This window comes from Salminus brasiliensis, chromosome 1, assembly GCF_030463535.1.
Source record: "Salminus brasiliensis chromosome 1, fSalBra1.hap2, whole genome shotgun sequence".
Lineage (NCBI taxonomy): Eukaryota > Metazoa > Chordata > Actinopteri > Characiformes > Bryconidae > Salminus > Salminus brasiliensis.
The window spans coordinates 17,972,085-17,985,813 of record NC_132878.1 but is presented as its reverse complement, the minus strand read 5'-3'; the positions used below and the strand labels follow the sequence as shown (position 1 = coordinate 17,985,813).

The 13,729-nt window shown below is 38.2% G+C and overlaps 1 protein-coding gene across 1 annotated transcript in view; it reads right to left on the bottom strand.

Moving 5' to 3' along the window:
* Positions 1-13,729, bottom strand: part of ttc33 (tetratricopeptide repeat domain 33) — a 40,444-nt gene that overhangs the window by 17,452 nt on the left and 9,263 nt on the right. The window contains exon 3 of the mRNA XM_072673824.1: positions 6,367-6,448. Coding sequence (XP_072529925.1) covers positions 6,367-6,448 — 82 coding nt within the window. The remainder of the gene's footprint in view (positions 1-6,366; positions 6,449-13,729) is intronic.

Below are 13,729 nucleotides of genomic sequence, written 5' to 3'. Positions count from 1 at the left end.
GATACACAAATGATACTACCCATTTCTACTAGGTCTTTTCTAGTAGTATGTTAGCACTAAACCAACAACAATGCATTAGTCAAACTAACAAACCACCAATATTCAAGATGTTTTTGAAGGTCTAGTCAGAAGTCCTCACTGGAATTTACAGTCAGTTTCCTTTAGGAGAAGTTGCAAGCAGGATATAGTTAGAGAAAATGAACAAATGTGCAGTCCAGTTTAACCTATAGATGATGTCTGTCTATTGGATATGCTTAACGACAGGATATAGGAAGGTTTCAGGTTTAATAGGGAAGGTTTAAAAAAAAAGGGCAAGTGCAATGAATTAAAGCTGAAAAGCCATGTTGATGTTGACCATGATTAGAGTGAAGATGATTTCTTATATACGTAGCATGTAGGATCATTTATAAACTTATATTATGAATGGAAAGATCTGTGTTGGTCTATAACCATAATCATATTTTGAATGTTTTGTCTCTTGTTTGAATAATTCATGAATGTTCCAACATAATGCACATGCTTGGTTTTAAAAGCTTTGGTAGCTCCTAGGTCGGTAAGAGTAATGTTACTGAACTGAAGTAATTTTAGTATATTTAAGATATATTAAGGAGGACACCTGCCTTTACCAAGCCCTAAAAAAAAACTGGGTATCAAGTCAAGTCAAGTCAGATTTATTTGTATAGCGCTTTTTACAACTGTTGTCATCACAAAGCAGCTTTACATAATTAGTACTTAATAAAGGACAGAGACAGAGAAGAAAGAAGAAATAACATGAAGGATCAAAGAACCCCTGTGAGCAAGCCAACAGCGACAGTGGCAAGGAAAAACTCCCTCAGAGCTGGAGGAAGAAACCTTGGGAGGAACCAAGACTCACAAGGGGGACCCATCCTCCTCTGGTCAGAACTATCACTGTCCACTTTTACAAAAAACACACTCTTTCTGTTCAGCTGATACTATCTGCAGCATTGGCTGAGAGGATAAGACAAGGTAAAAACAATAATCTGCGTATGATAAAAGGATTCAGCAACCCTTGCGCACACACAAAACATAATGTGTCAGCAATCCCTTCACATCCTCATTTTAGCTCTTAGGACTCACCAAAGAGATATGAAAAAGGAGAAGAGAGAAAAAGAGAATCAGTTGAAAGATACTGAAGTGAAAAATGAAAAATGAGAGTGAAGCCAGAGAGGACACAGGTGCGAAAGATAGATAAGCAGATTCTTTCCCTTTCTCTGTGCCTGTAATCTCATGGGAGTCTGGTGGATGTGGCAATAGGGGTCAGCCATGTGTGCTATGTAACAATAACAATCAAAATGCAAAGTTAGATTACAATGCTGTCAGAACCCACAGACATACTGGTACTAAAGTCGCAGGGAACCTAAAAGTAACCTATGCTCATTACCTAATTATGCAATGTCTAGTGGAACAACAGTCTTTCCAATGTCTACATTCACTTCCCCAGTATTCTTGCACATTCCATATAAACTAGCATTTCAATTTCTTGGATTAAACCAGTCTCACCTGTTTTAAGTAAGTGTTTTAAGCAATAGTGCTAATTAGCAAGCATGTATAGGCCTACAGTTTCTTTTTGATCCCATTAGAACACACTAATCGTGCCATTCTGGTACCGTCCATAAAAAAGGTCCTTACTGTCCTATAGTGATTTTCCTTGGTCATTTCCTGGGACCACATAGTGCCAGCAGTAGAGCGATCAAATCACGGTTATATGAAAGCATATCAGCAATGTGGCATCCCTCCCTGTCAACAGTCTTATGTGCAAATGATACAAGTACTTCTCCACTGTTCTTTCTTTGGTGTTTGGCCAGCATTTAAAGGGGTCTTCAGCTTCAAACGCATACCAGCCATTGTGATATGGAAGGCTCTGGATCTTGTCAGCTTTTGAACTGAATGAATATGTTGAGCGATCATCTGCAATGAACAATGAATGAAGAGTGAATACTTGCCCCAGACACATGCGGTTATGATGACTAGAATGTATGCGACGCCGTCAGCCGTTTGGCGAGAGTGGCTCAAGAATTACAGGTGAAACTACTATGCATTACTGATGTGAACCATGAAGACCTCAGGCCTTCTGTTTAGGTAGCAAACATCCAAAAAAAACACTAATAGTGCTGCATAATAACGCTAATTATTGCAAGCCCTACTTTGTAGGATGTAAGTGTGAAGCTAACTGCAATATAGCTGAACATTGTTGGGCGTACTAGATTAAACACAACCCTTCAAAGCTTGAAAGCTTGTCTTTTACAGTGACCCTTTCAGTGAGGTGTCACTGAGCTGCCCCACTGTTTTCCATTTCCTGACTGAATCTTGGTTAAACTTCCACTAGTATTCACAACGACATATGCAAGACTTTCAGAAGGCCAAGGGTGACGGTTTTAGACAAAACTGGTCCCATACATTTAATTTTAAAATATGATTGGTTGATTCATCAGTCAGTTCCTAAATCATGTTGGTGGTTAATCATGACACCTAAGGCCCTCATCTCTGCTTGTGAGGTCTTAAGAACTATGAAAGCTTGTGTAGCTATATCTACCTAGATAAATAAATGTGATGATTGGACAAACAAACTGTTTAAGCTTTATAACTGTGACTATTTTGTTGACAACCAAATCTTAATCTGGCCTACAGTCTGGCCTTAATCTGGCCTACAGTCTGGCCTTAATCTGCCAACCAAATCTTAATCTGGCCTACAGTTTCTTTTTGATCCCATTAGAACACACTAATCGTGCCATTCTGGTACCGTCCATAAAAAAGGTCCTTACTGTCCTATAGTGATTTTCCTTGGTCATTTCCTGGGACCACATAGTGCCAGCAGTAGAGCGATCAAATCACGGTTATATGAAAGCATATCAGCAATGTGGCATCCCTCCCTGTCAACAGTCTTATGTGCAAATGATACAAGTACTTCTCCACTGTTCTTTCTTTGGTGTTTGGCCAGCATTTAAAGGGGTCTTCAGCTTCAAACGCATACCGATTCAAACGATTAATCTGATTGCATTAAGCTCTCTCTGAAGGTTGTTGTTGCTTGCGATACCGAATGAAATGTGCTGAGAGCCTTAAGAGATTTATCACTGAATGTTCCAGAGGTCTACTGATACATTTAGACTTAACATAAACCTATTTCAATATTTGTAACATTGTTTTATGATTTATTTTAAAACACATTTTCGTTTTAAATGTGTTGAATGTTAACAGTGTTTCGGAAAAAGTAGGCCTACTAGCTTGCTATCTTGAGAGTGGTTATATTGAGATCTGTACTGTGAATATTATCCAGTTACAAAAGAAAATCATCATGACAATTAATGCAATACCTTAAAAAAAAGCAATGAAAACATCTTACAGCAAAATGGACTACATCAAATATGCGAATCAACTGATACAATCCTAGTATAAGCATAATTATCAAATAAATATTAGAGCTTAATTTTAGATTTTAACTAAACTGCTTCAAATAAGAAACTAATTGGTATTACTATCAGTCAAAACTCAATGTTTCAATATGAAGATCAGAAAAAGGATGTGGAATGTGGTACCAGCTTTATTAATTATTATTATTATTATTATTATTATTAAATATTATTGCTATTAGCAGCAGCGAAATTCATTCACTACTGCTCATGAACTGTATGATGTTCCTGCCAGGACACACATCCCAACCCCATCCCAAGAGGATAATAATTTAGAGAGAAAGTGAGTAAGAGAGACAGAATGCTAAAACCTCCAGAGAAAAGAAAGGAAGTGAGTGACCACTCCCCCGTCCCCAAGTTCTGTCTAGTGGATATGATTTGTTTGTTCTTTCATGATGACCACACAGGCAGCGATATGAAAAGGGGAAATAAAACCAGCAAAATACAAAACGTTCCGTCATGAAGCCATAGAGGAGACACAGAGTGTGTTTGGAGAGCTGTTCTGGAACTGAAAATAACTGTGAGAGAGAGAGGGAGAAATAGAGAGAGGGGGAGAGAGAGAGAGAGAGAGAGAGAGAGGGAGGGAGGAAGAGAGAGGGAGGGAAAAAGAAAAACATGTACTGCACCATTATGCCATCCCTATGTTTGGTCAAGATGTACTCCATCAACTTCTCAATTGACCTAAACAGGAAAGTCTGCATATGGACCTTGGTGGTGGAAGGTATTGAGCTCATCTTCATCAGTCTACCGCAATGACCTATGCAACTGCTGTTACACATCACAATGACACAAGCATATGGCCTTTAGGTGTGCGCAGGTTTTTGTTTTTTTTTTACGCTGTAGCTGTAAGGTCTAACCATGTTCTCTGGGCCAGATGGCTTCATTCAACTGCAGTATGCTCTCACAATACATCTGACACTAACATTTACTAAGCTCAAAGTCATCTAGTCATTTAGTCATGCTAGTGAGGCACCAAAACGTTGCAATCCAGCTTTTAAAAAGGAGAGGTTAGCAACAATAACATGGTCTTTTTTTGTGATTTACCTTCTCACACTCCCCATCTGGCTCTGAGAGTTGTGGAATGATGCTGTAATGCTGAAACAGTGGCATTTGTCTAACAAAACACTATTTTGTCACGTCTTCTAAATCTCAGACTCTATCCAGTCACTATAACTACCACCAGTACCGAGATTTAAATAGAGCACAATTTGTAAATCAGCCACTCTTAAGTCACCCAATCAATGTAATCACTGCCTTCAGTGCACATACAGTGGGTTCCAAACACATGGAACCAAAATTATTGCATTACCATTTTTTGTTACAAGTTCTATTATCAGTAGAACAATTTAAGTGATGAAATTTGCTCACAATTTTGCTCGAATTTGAATATTTATCTAGACTAGCAAATAATCTTGAGCATTTCTTTTTCATTTTTCTTCCCTTGAGTTATCTATTTATTAAATGCTCTAAAACATTACTGTTCATTTTCAGATGGACATGAAAAAATCCCACATTTTCATAGTGGTCAAATATCTTAACATGAGTCTTTGGACTCTTTGAAGTGAGCTGCAATCTTTACTGTGTTATGGGTCAAAATCTAGCACATCAAACCCTAAATCAAATGGATTGACCAAAATAAATAAATAAATAAATAAAATAAATAAATATATATGTATATATATATATATATATATATATATATATATATATATATATATATATATATATATATATGAAATGCAGCATGGATAACAGGTGCGAAACATAATTGACCGAGTGATTGGAGTTGCAGTGAGCTTTACAGTGGAATATGTGCCACCATCTGAACGCAACCTTATACCTCGCTGCTTTCAAAGAGCTGTGCAACATGAAATGGCTTACACACAAAAATTTCTCATTGGAGAGGTACCGCCAAGAGGCTAAGGGGCAAAGAGCAGAACAAAACAACAAAACATACTAGAACAAGTAATGAATTCTTTATAGAGACAGTCAGTTTACATACCAGAGGAGGGGGAGTAGTGGAGGGAGGTTTACAAAAAATTAAATAAATGTAATAAAATAAAATAAAATACTCAATCCTTCAAAATGTTCTAGAGAACATAAAGCTTGTTAGGCTGAACTAGTTCAGAACTCTTGTGTTATCCATGACTTTTACTCAACTCTGAAGCCAATACACGCTTCTGTGCAAAGACCTTTCCTCCCAGTTCCATTACACAGCATCTCTTAACCTTATCCTGCCTAATGTATTGTAGAACATACATTCAGAGATGTAGGCTTGGTCCATTTTAACAGCTTTTTCCCCCAGATGACGCATGTATCTATGTGTGCCATAGTAAAATGTATGCTTGTGTAGAATTGGAGCTTTCTGTGAACATTTGTTTGCACCAGTATTGGCTGGCCTGACAATACACTTTTGTTTTCTCAAGATCTTCAGTTTGTAGCTTTTTCTTATTTTTATTTTTACTGCATGTCACCTGTTTTGTCAACCTGTGTTGATTTCTGTCAGGTCTTTGATTTTTGCAGCATTTATTTTGTAAATAGCGCAATATAAATAAGATATTTTGAATATTATTCCAATATAATAAAAAGGTAAAGGTGCACGTATTTGTCAATATAATGGTTATGCAAAGTAAAGTGTGGAGACTCAAGTCAAAGTAACAAATCAGAATTACAATTATCATAACTTTGTTCTTCTCTTGTAAAAGCACATTTTATTTCTAAATAAATATAATTTATCGAGCAAATCCTCGTGAAAAACACACTAAAATAACTTTTTATGGAACCTTAAGACTACACATTTACATGTGTTCAATATACAGCCGTATATTAATTTATATACCAGCTGTTGATGCCAGGCATAAACAGGAGTTTCTAAGACTGATTTTCTCATCCATCTTTATTCCCAATTTTTAAGTTTAATTTTAATGACTTGAAGTACCTGTGACTTCATCTCATAAAGTGGAGCCTCTTCAGGGGTCAGCTGAATGGCCTCATCCCATTTCTTCACCGCCTCCCAGTGTCTGAGGACAAAACACAAAAGAAAATATTTTACATTTCATTGAATATGAGCTAGTGAATCATTAAACAAGACACAGACACATGAATAAATCTCAATCGCACTAATAAATAAATTAATAAAGAGACATCATATAAGTGTAAATCATTATCGCCACAAAACTGTAAAACCCATTTTATCAAAAACAGCTGGCTCTCTACCCAACAGACTCCACCCAACAGACTCCACCCAACAGACTCCACCCAACAACCCATACACTCTATATGGGAAGAGAATTCATGTATGTTGAGTTACTATTTTTTTTTAAAGACCTGTTTGTCTAAGGACGCATATGGAGGGAAAGGCTGGAAGGCTGGCGAAACTGTAAAGTGCACAGTCCGGTTTAGCCCTATACAGTATTCTTGCTTAACCGCATGCTCCACCCACCCACACCCAAACACTTTTTCTCAATTGAATTAATATATAGATTCAGTCTCAACCAAAAGATATGGCTATCCCTGAAGCATGTCTGCTCATCTGGAACGTGGGCTATTTAATGTGTAAGTGTTATATTACAGATCCGTACAGACACTGATATGGATATGAGGATTAGAGGCGCATAACTCATTTGAAACTAAATTATGAAATTAGCATTTTAAATTCTTGATTTAAATCTCCAAGCAATTACAACTAAGAACATCAATTCTACAGCAATGGCACTCAAACAGCCACTGCATAAAACTGAGCACCCCATTCCTCTTATCCTCGGTGACCAGCTGCCAAAAACGTGCTGCAACATGACCTTTTCAGGCATACTGTGCTGTGTGTGCTTGTCCACTAGTTAAAATATGAACGAGAATGATGCCCTTGAGTGATAAAAGTGTGTGTGAGAGAGAGTGATGTACAAGCCAGGCTAATGTGATGTTTTGTATCCAGCAGTACACTGCAGCAGAGGCACCATCTCAGACAAGCAGTTGGTTTCTGCCTGTTCAATTTCTAAGTCAAAGTAGTGCCAAATGATGGCTCTAGGAGTAATGCGCCACAACACACAGCGCAACACACCCTGCTTTCTATGGGGTTGTGTAGCTGCAGAACAGTCAAAGTGTCAATGCTAACCCCTGTCCACCATCGAAAGCACCAACAATGGACGTGTGGATGACCAAATTGGATCTTGGAGGAGTGGAAGAACTTTTACTTACGTATTTATTTACAGATTGTATTACATATAAATACCACCGTGGTGAGGAAAGTACAATAGGTTGTTTTGGAGCTCTATTGGTCTACTGGTGGAAGAAAACACAAAGACTAATTGGAAAATGAACAGAAAAAGTTACTACAGTATATATTAACATATCCAGTAAGAGTAAATCATGATCGCCACAAAACTGTAAAACTCATTTTATCTAAAACAGCTGGCAAAAACATGAAAAAGTCTGAAAAAGTGTTCTTCCTGCCACTCAAATGAAACTAAGTTGAATAAATACATGTTTTAGAAGCATTTGTAAATACACATACGGAGGGAAAAGACTTGAAGGCTAGCAAAACTGTAAAGTGCACTTTCTTGTTCAGTCCTACAGTGGGGGAAAAAGTATTTAGTCAGTCACTAATTGTGCAAGTTCTCCCACTTAAAAAAAAATGAGAGGCCTGTAATTGACATCATAGGTAGACCTCAACTATGAGAGACAAAATGAGAAAATTTCTGAAAATCACATTGTCTGATTTTTAAAGAATTTATTTGCAAATAATGGTGGAAAATAAGTATTTGGTCACCTACAAACAAGCAAGATTTCAGGCTGTCACAGACTTGTAACTTCTTCTTTAAGAGGCTTCTCTGTCCTCCACTCATTACCTGTATTAATGGCACCTGTTTGAACTAGTTAACAGTATAAAAGACACCTGCCCACAACCTCAAACAGTCACACTCCAAACTCCACTATGGTGAAGACCAAAGAGCTGTCGAAGGACACCAGAAACAAAATTGTAGACCTGCTCCAGACTGGGAAGACTGAATCTGCAATAGGCAAGCAGCTTGGTGTGAAGAAATCTACTGTGGAAGCAATAATCAGAAAATGGGAGACCTACAAGACCACTGCTAATCTCCCTTGATCAGGGGCTCCATGCAAGATCTCAGCCCGTGGGGGAGAGTATTTGGATGTTCCGGAAGAGTATTGGGAGAATGTCTTATGGTCAGATGAAACCAAAGTAGAACTCGTTGTGTTTAGAGGAGAGTGAATGCTGAGTTGCATCCAAAGAACACCATACCAACTGTGAAGCATGGGGGTGGCAACATCATGCTTTGGGGCTGTTTCTCTGCAAAGGGACTAGGACGACTGGTCCGTGTACATGAAAGAATGAATGGGGCCATGTATTGTCAGATTTTGAGTGCCAACCTCCTTCCATCAGCAAGGGCATTGAAGATGAAATGTGGCTGGGTCTTTCAGCATGACAATGATCCCAAGCACACTGCCAGGGCAACAAAGGAATGGCTTCGTAAGAAGCATTTCAAGGTCTTGGAGTGGCCTAGCCAGTCTCCAGATCTCAACCCCATAGAAAACCTTTGGAGGGAGTTGAAAGTCAGTGTTGCCCGCTGACAGCCCCAAAACATCACTGCTCTAGAGGAGATCTGCATGGAGGAATGGGCCAACATACCAGCAACGGTGTGTGCCAACCTTGTGAAGACTTACAGAAAACGTTTGACCTCTGTCATTGCCAACAAAGGATACATAAAGTATTGAGATGAACTTTTGTTATTGACCAAATACTTATTTTCCACCATTATTTGCAAATAAATTCTTTAAAAAATCAGACAATGTGATTTTCAGAATTTTTTTTCTCATTTTGTCTCTCATAGTTGAGATCTACCTATGATGTCAATTACAGGCCTCTCTCATCTTTTTAAGTGGGAGAACTTGCACAATTGGTGACTGACTAAATACTTTTTTTCCCCACTGTATATAGTATTCTAAAAAAAAAAAACCTTGCTCCACCCACTACTCAACTATCTCTCCCGACTCTGACTGCCTCAAAACCTGCAGCCGCATCTAGACTGAGGACCTAAAACTGGAGAAAATAAATAAATAAATAAATGAATTACGCAGAGCCTAATGACGATCCATCCATCCTTTTACAAGGTAACGTATAATTCAGGTCAGCAGGATGTTTACTCTAATCTGATGTAACATCAGATCCAGGCTATTAAGGATGATCAGTGATAAGGCAACACGCCAAAAGAAATCATAAAGGTTGAATAACAAACACAACAGTGACAAGAGCTTCATATACAGGCCATCAAAAAAGTCATTCATACGCAAGTTCATTTGGGTACGGTGATTACAGAAGCTGCAATGACGAGTGTTGACCCATACAGTCCACTAGTCTACTTCATACAGGCCAAAGAGCTTTCCAAGTCATAAATGACTTCCTCTAACTGCAGTCTGCCTCTGACGGTTCCTTTCAAACAAGGAATATTACTGCTGTAAAGACCAGACTCATATTTGTTGGGGTGAGTGTGTGGAACATTGAAAACATCATGTCTTCTTGGTCATCGCTCACTCTTGGACAGAAGCATACTGGAGAAATGTTACCATGTTACCAGACTGTTTAATCTCTGATTCTGTAAATTTTCAAGATAAATATTTGCTGATCAGACAAAAAAAATGATAAACCACAATGATAAGACATATAAAATAAGGTGTTTTACTGTATTATACTACAAAAACAGGGTATTCTTTACATGGGCATTTTACAGGCCATACTGTACAAAAAGACAGACTGTGTCATGGTGAGTTACCACACTTTTTTTTTCCACTCATATTAAAAGTAGCACTTCCCAGTAGACAAAACATTTCTAAGGGGTCACAAGAAATGTTTCTCTAAGGACACAAATAGAGGGAAGAGACAGGAAGGCTAGCAAAACTGTCAAGTGCACTTTCTTTGGCAGTCCCAAAGTATTGGTATTCTTAAATCCCTTCTAGAAAATCCACACAGGGTGGACATCAACTACAACACATGTAAAGCAGAAAATTGGCAAGTAGGAGTAGGATTCAGAAAGCAAGAATTTCTTGTCGATCAGAGAGTAGTTTCAAAGTGTGGTGCGAAGCCTGTGAAAGCCCCATTTTCTATTGAAGGAAAATTACAGTCATTTTCTAGTCTCTGCCTGGCACTCTTGTAGTGTATGGTCAATCACCAAGGACAATCATTTGAAATTGCATGGTATTACCAGAAAAAATAAAAATAAACATGTGCTCGACAAGATCCAGTGCTGAAGAACCTTGCCATAATGGCTGATGTGATTTTAAATTTACAGCAAAAAAAAAGAGGGGTCAATCAGACGACTACTAGATAAACAGACTAATTGTGCGTTTTCACCTCAGCTAATGTTTCTAGCATGGTCACGTTATATTTCATGTCACACCTTTTTGCTTAAAAAATGCAAGCTTTAATGCTTCTCCAGGCCCAGAACGCTGCTACCACACTATGGAACTACAGTGAAGCGAGCAGAATACCTCTAGTGAGAACTGTGTAAAGCTGTGGAAGTGATATTTGTATAAAACCCTGTAATATTACTTCACCCAGTCTGCTTCTTTTACTTCAGATGTTGGTCATGGATCTCTCAGCTTCTCCAGAAATGCATGTGTACAGCTGTCCATGAGCAGGAGCTCAAAGCATGGTTTGTATTTACGACAGTGGTGTAACAGTGAATTACACTCCCAGACTGTAGACAGAGCCCAAAAGCAAAAAAAATACCAATTCTCACATAATGCTGCTTTAAATTTTGAAAACATGACATGACTTTTAATAAGAGATCCAGATCCAAAGATGCACTGATATATCAGAATTTCAGTTTATTAAATATTATTTTTCTAAATGTACCTTTCTATCTCTTTTTATTCTAATTCTTGACCACACTAAAAAAAAAGGACATCTGTAAACAGATGGAGAATACAAGACATTTAATGTACAATCTGAATAAACTTAATTTGGGTGTTGTAACTTTTCATTTTTAAGAGAAAAAAAGCATTATTTGAGGCTGTTGGCCCATGAATGGTTACATGAACGTCGACATGTCCATTTACATGCTGGATTTATTTATTTATTTTTTTTTTTTTTAACTCTGTTGGGTCTCGTGTTTGAACCTTTCCCACATAGCAATCTAAAGAAGATTTCTGAGCCCCATGTGAACACCAATTTGCCTCTGAGATGATGTTTTTCTTGGCGACTTCTAAAACCTGTCAGCGAGCAGAAAATCAGGGCTTAAATCGTGTAGTAAATTCGGGATAAAGAAAAGAAAACCATCCAGAACAAACCATTTGGAAGCTTTTTACAACCTCAAACACAGCATATCGTGTGCCATTATCTTTTCATTTATAATATAATAATCAGGGGGTGCTATCTACCTGAAAGCAAGTTTGTTATTGTTGTGACGTCACGTTCATTTGTTGTATATTCAAAGGTTATAGCCATTTTTGTTTCAGCCATTAGGTACTCATCATCCTATTCATATCCACTCACTGAGCAACTTATTAGAAAGACCTGTTCACTTAATCATCAACTATCAGATTTGGGGTGGGGGGCAATATCCGTGATGGAGTGTGGCATGGTTTTTGGTGCCTGAAGAGCTGGATGAAGTATTTCTAGAACTGCTGAGCTCCAGACAGTTTCAGCACAACCACTTCGGAGTGGACTCTGAATGCTGCGATACAGAAGGCACAACCCATGAGCGAAAAGGCAAAAAGATGGAGTCAGACTTTAGTGCCAACAGCTTGAATCCATTTAACCAACCTGCCCTGTGTCAACAGTCCAGGCTGGTGGAGATGGTGAAATCGCGTGGGGAGTGTTTTCTAGGAGCATTTTGGGTCTGTTTATACCAGTCAATCATTGCTTGAATGCCACAGCCTATTTTAGTGGTGTTGCCGACCATGTGCATGCCTTCATGGCCACAATTTCCTATCTTCTAACAGCTATTCCCAGCTACATGGGCAGCATGTCACAAAACAAACTGGGTTCATGAACATGCCACAAAGAACTGAGAGCAAAAGGAAGCCCTACTCAGTATTAGTGAAGAAATTTATATTCACAAGGCATCTGGCTGACACGCTCATCCACAGTGATTTACATTTGAATAAGGCTATAGAAGTACGCCAGAGGATATAAGAGATAAGAATCGTGTCTAAGGTCTTTTATTGGTATATCATGGTATACTTGTCCAGCATGGTCTTCCTTATAAATTGCCCTGTAATGGTATAATGTTGCCGTGTAGACGTTTTACTGTTGGGATCAAATTAGTGGCATGTATTGAAAGCTTTCTAAAGATGACATCACTGGTGACTCAGCTTCATGAAAATGTCAAGTTTAGGATCCTAGCAAGGCCAAGTCTGCGGTTAGACAAAGACTCTAAATATACTGTAAGAGACTGCAGTCTAAGTACTGGTGCACTCAAGAAGCCCTGTATATAGTCTCTCGGCAGTGCCACAGAGACTGACTAAGACCTGAAATAGGACACGGACACACACATTAGTAGGTCGATGGATCTAACTGAAAGTACTGTAAGAATATATCTAAAGTGCCACATTCTATTAAAGGAATAATCATCATGTGATGGTGGACTTGTTTCAGACTGAGGAAAGACTGTACATCATATATCATCATTAGAACTGAAAATACATGAAACACACACACACACACACACACAAACACAAACATATATATATATATATATATATATATATATATATATAAAATATATGTATATATATATTATTATTATTATTTTTATTTTTTTTTTTTATTACACACACATACACTTCCAGTTCTTCATACAAGAGATAGAGAGATACTGTCAGTGCTGAAATACTGTCAGTGCTTTCAGCAGCTACGATTTCTGCTCTCCAGATCCACATCATTTCCTCATCACAATTCACTTACTTACTCTAAAACCACATTACACAGAGTCGCCAAGGGCAACAAGCTTCTTTCTGGGATGCTGAGTATTCACTAATCCACAATATTGAGGAATGGCCACTCTAAGGCGAGCAACTTAATCTGTCTGTGTTTCGTATGAATGGGAAACTGGGGAAAGATAATACATCCACATTACTTGAGTCCAATTACTTAAGATAAGAAAATCAAGCACTCTTCAGGAAAGATTAGCTGCTAAGACCAACTTAAGCTAACCTGAAGACTAACCATGTGCAAGTTGAGACAGGAGAGCTTTTGGAAGTCTGTCAGTGTCGGTTACTATTGGAAACGCTGTGCATGCACCTATAGTGACTGCAATTCGTTCCACTTGAACCAATTTACGTATACA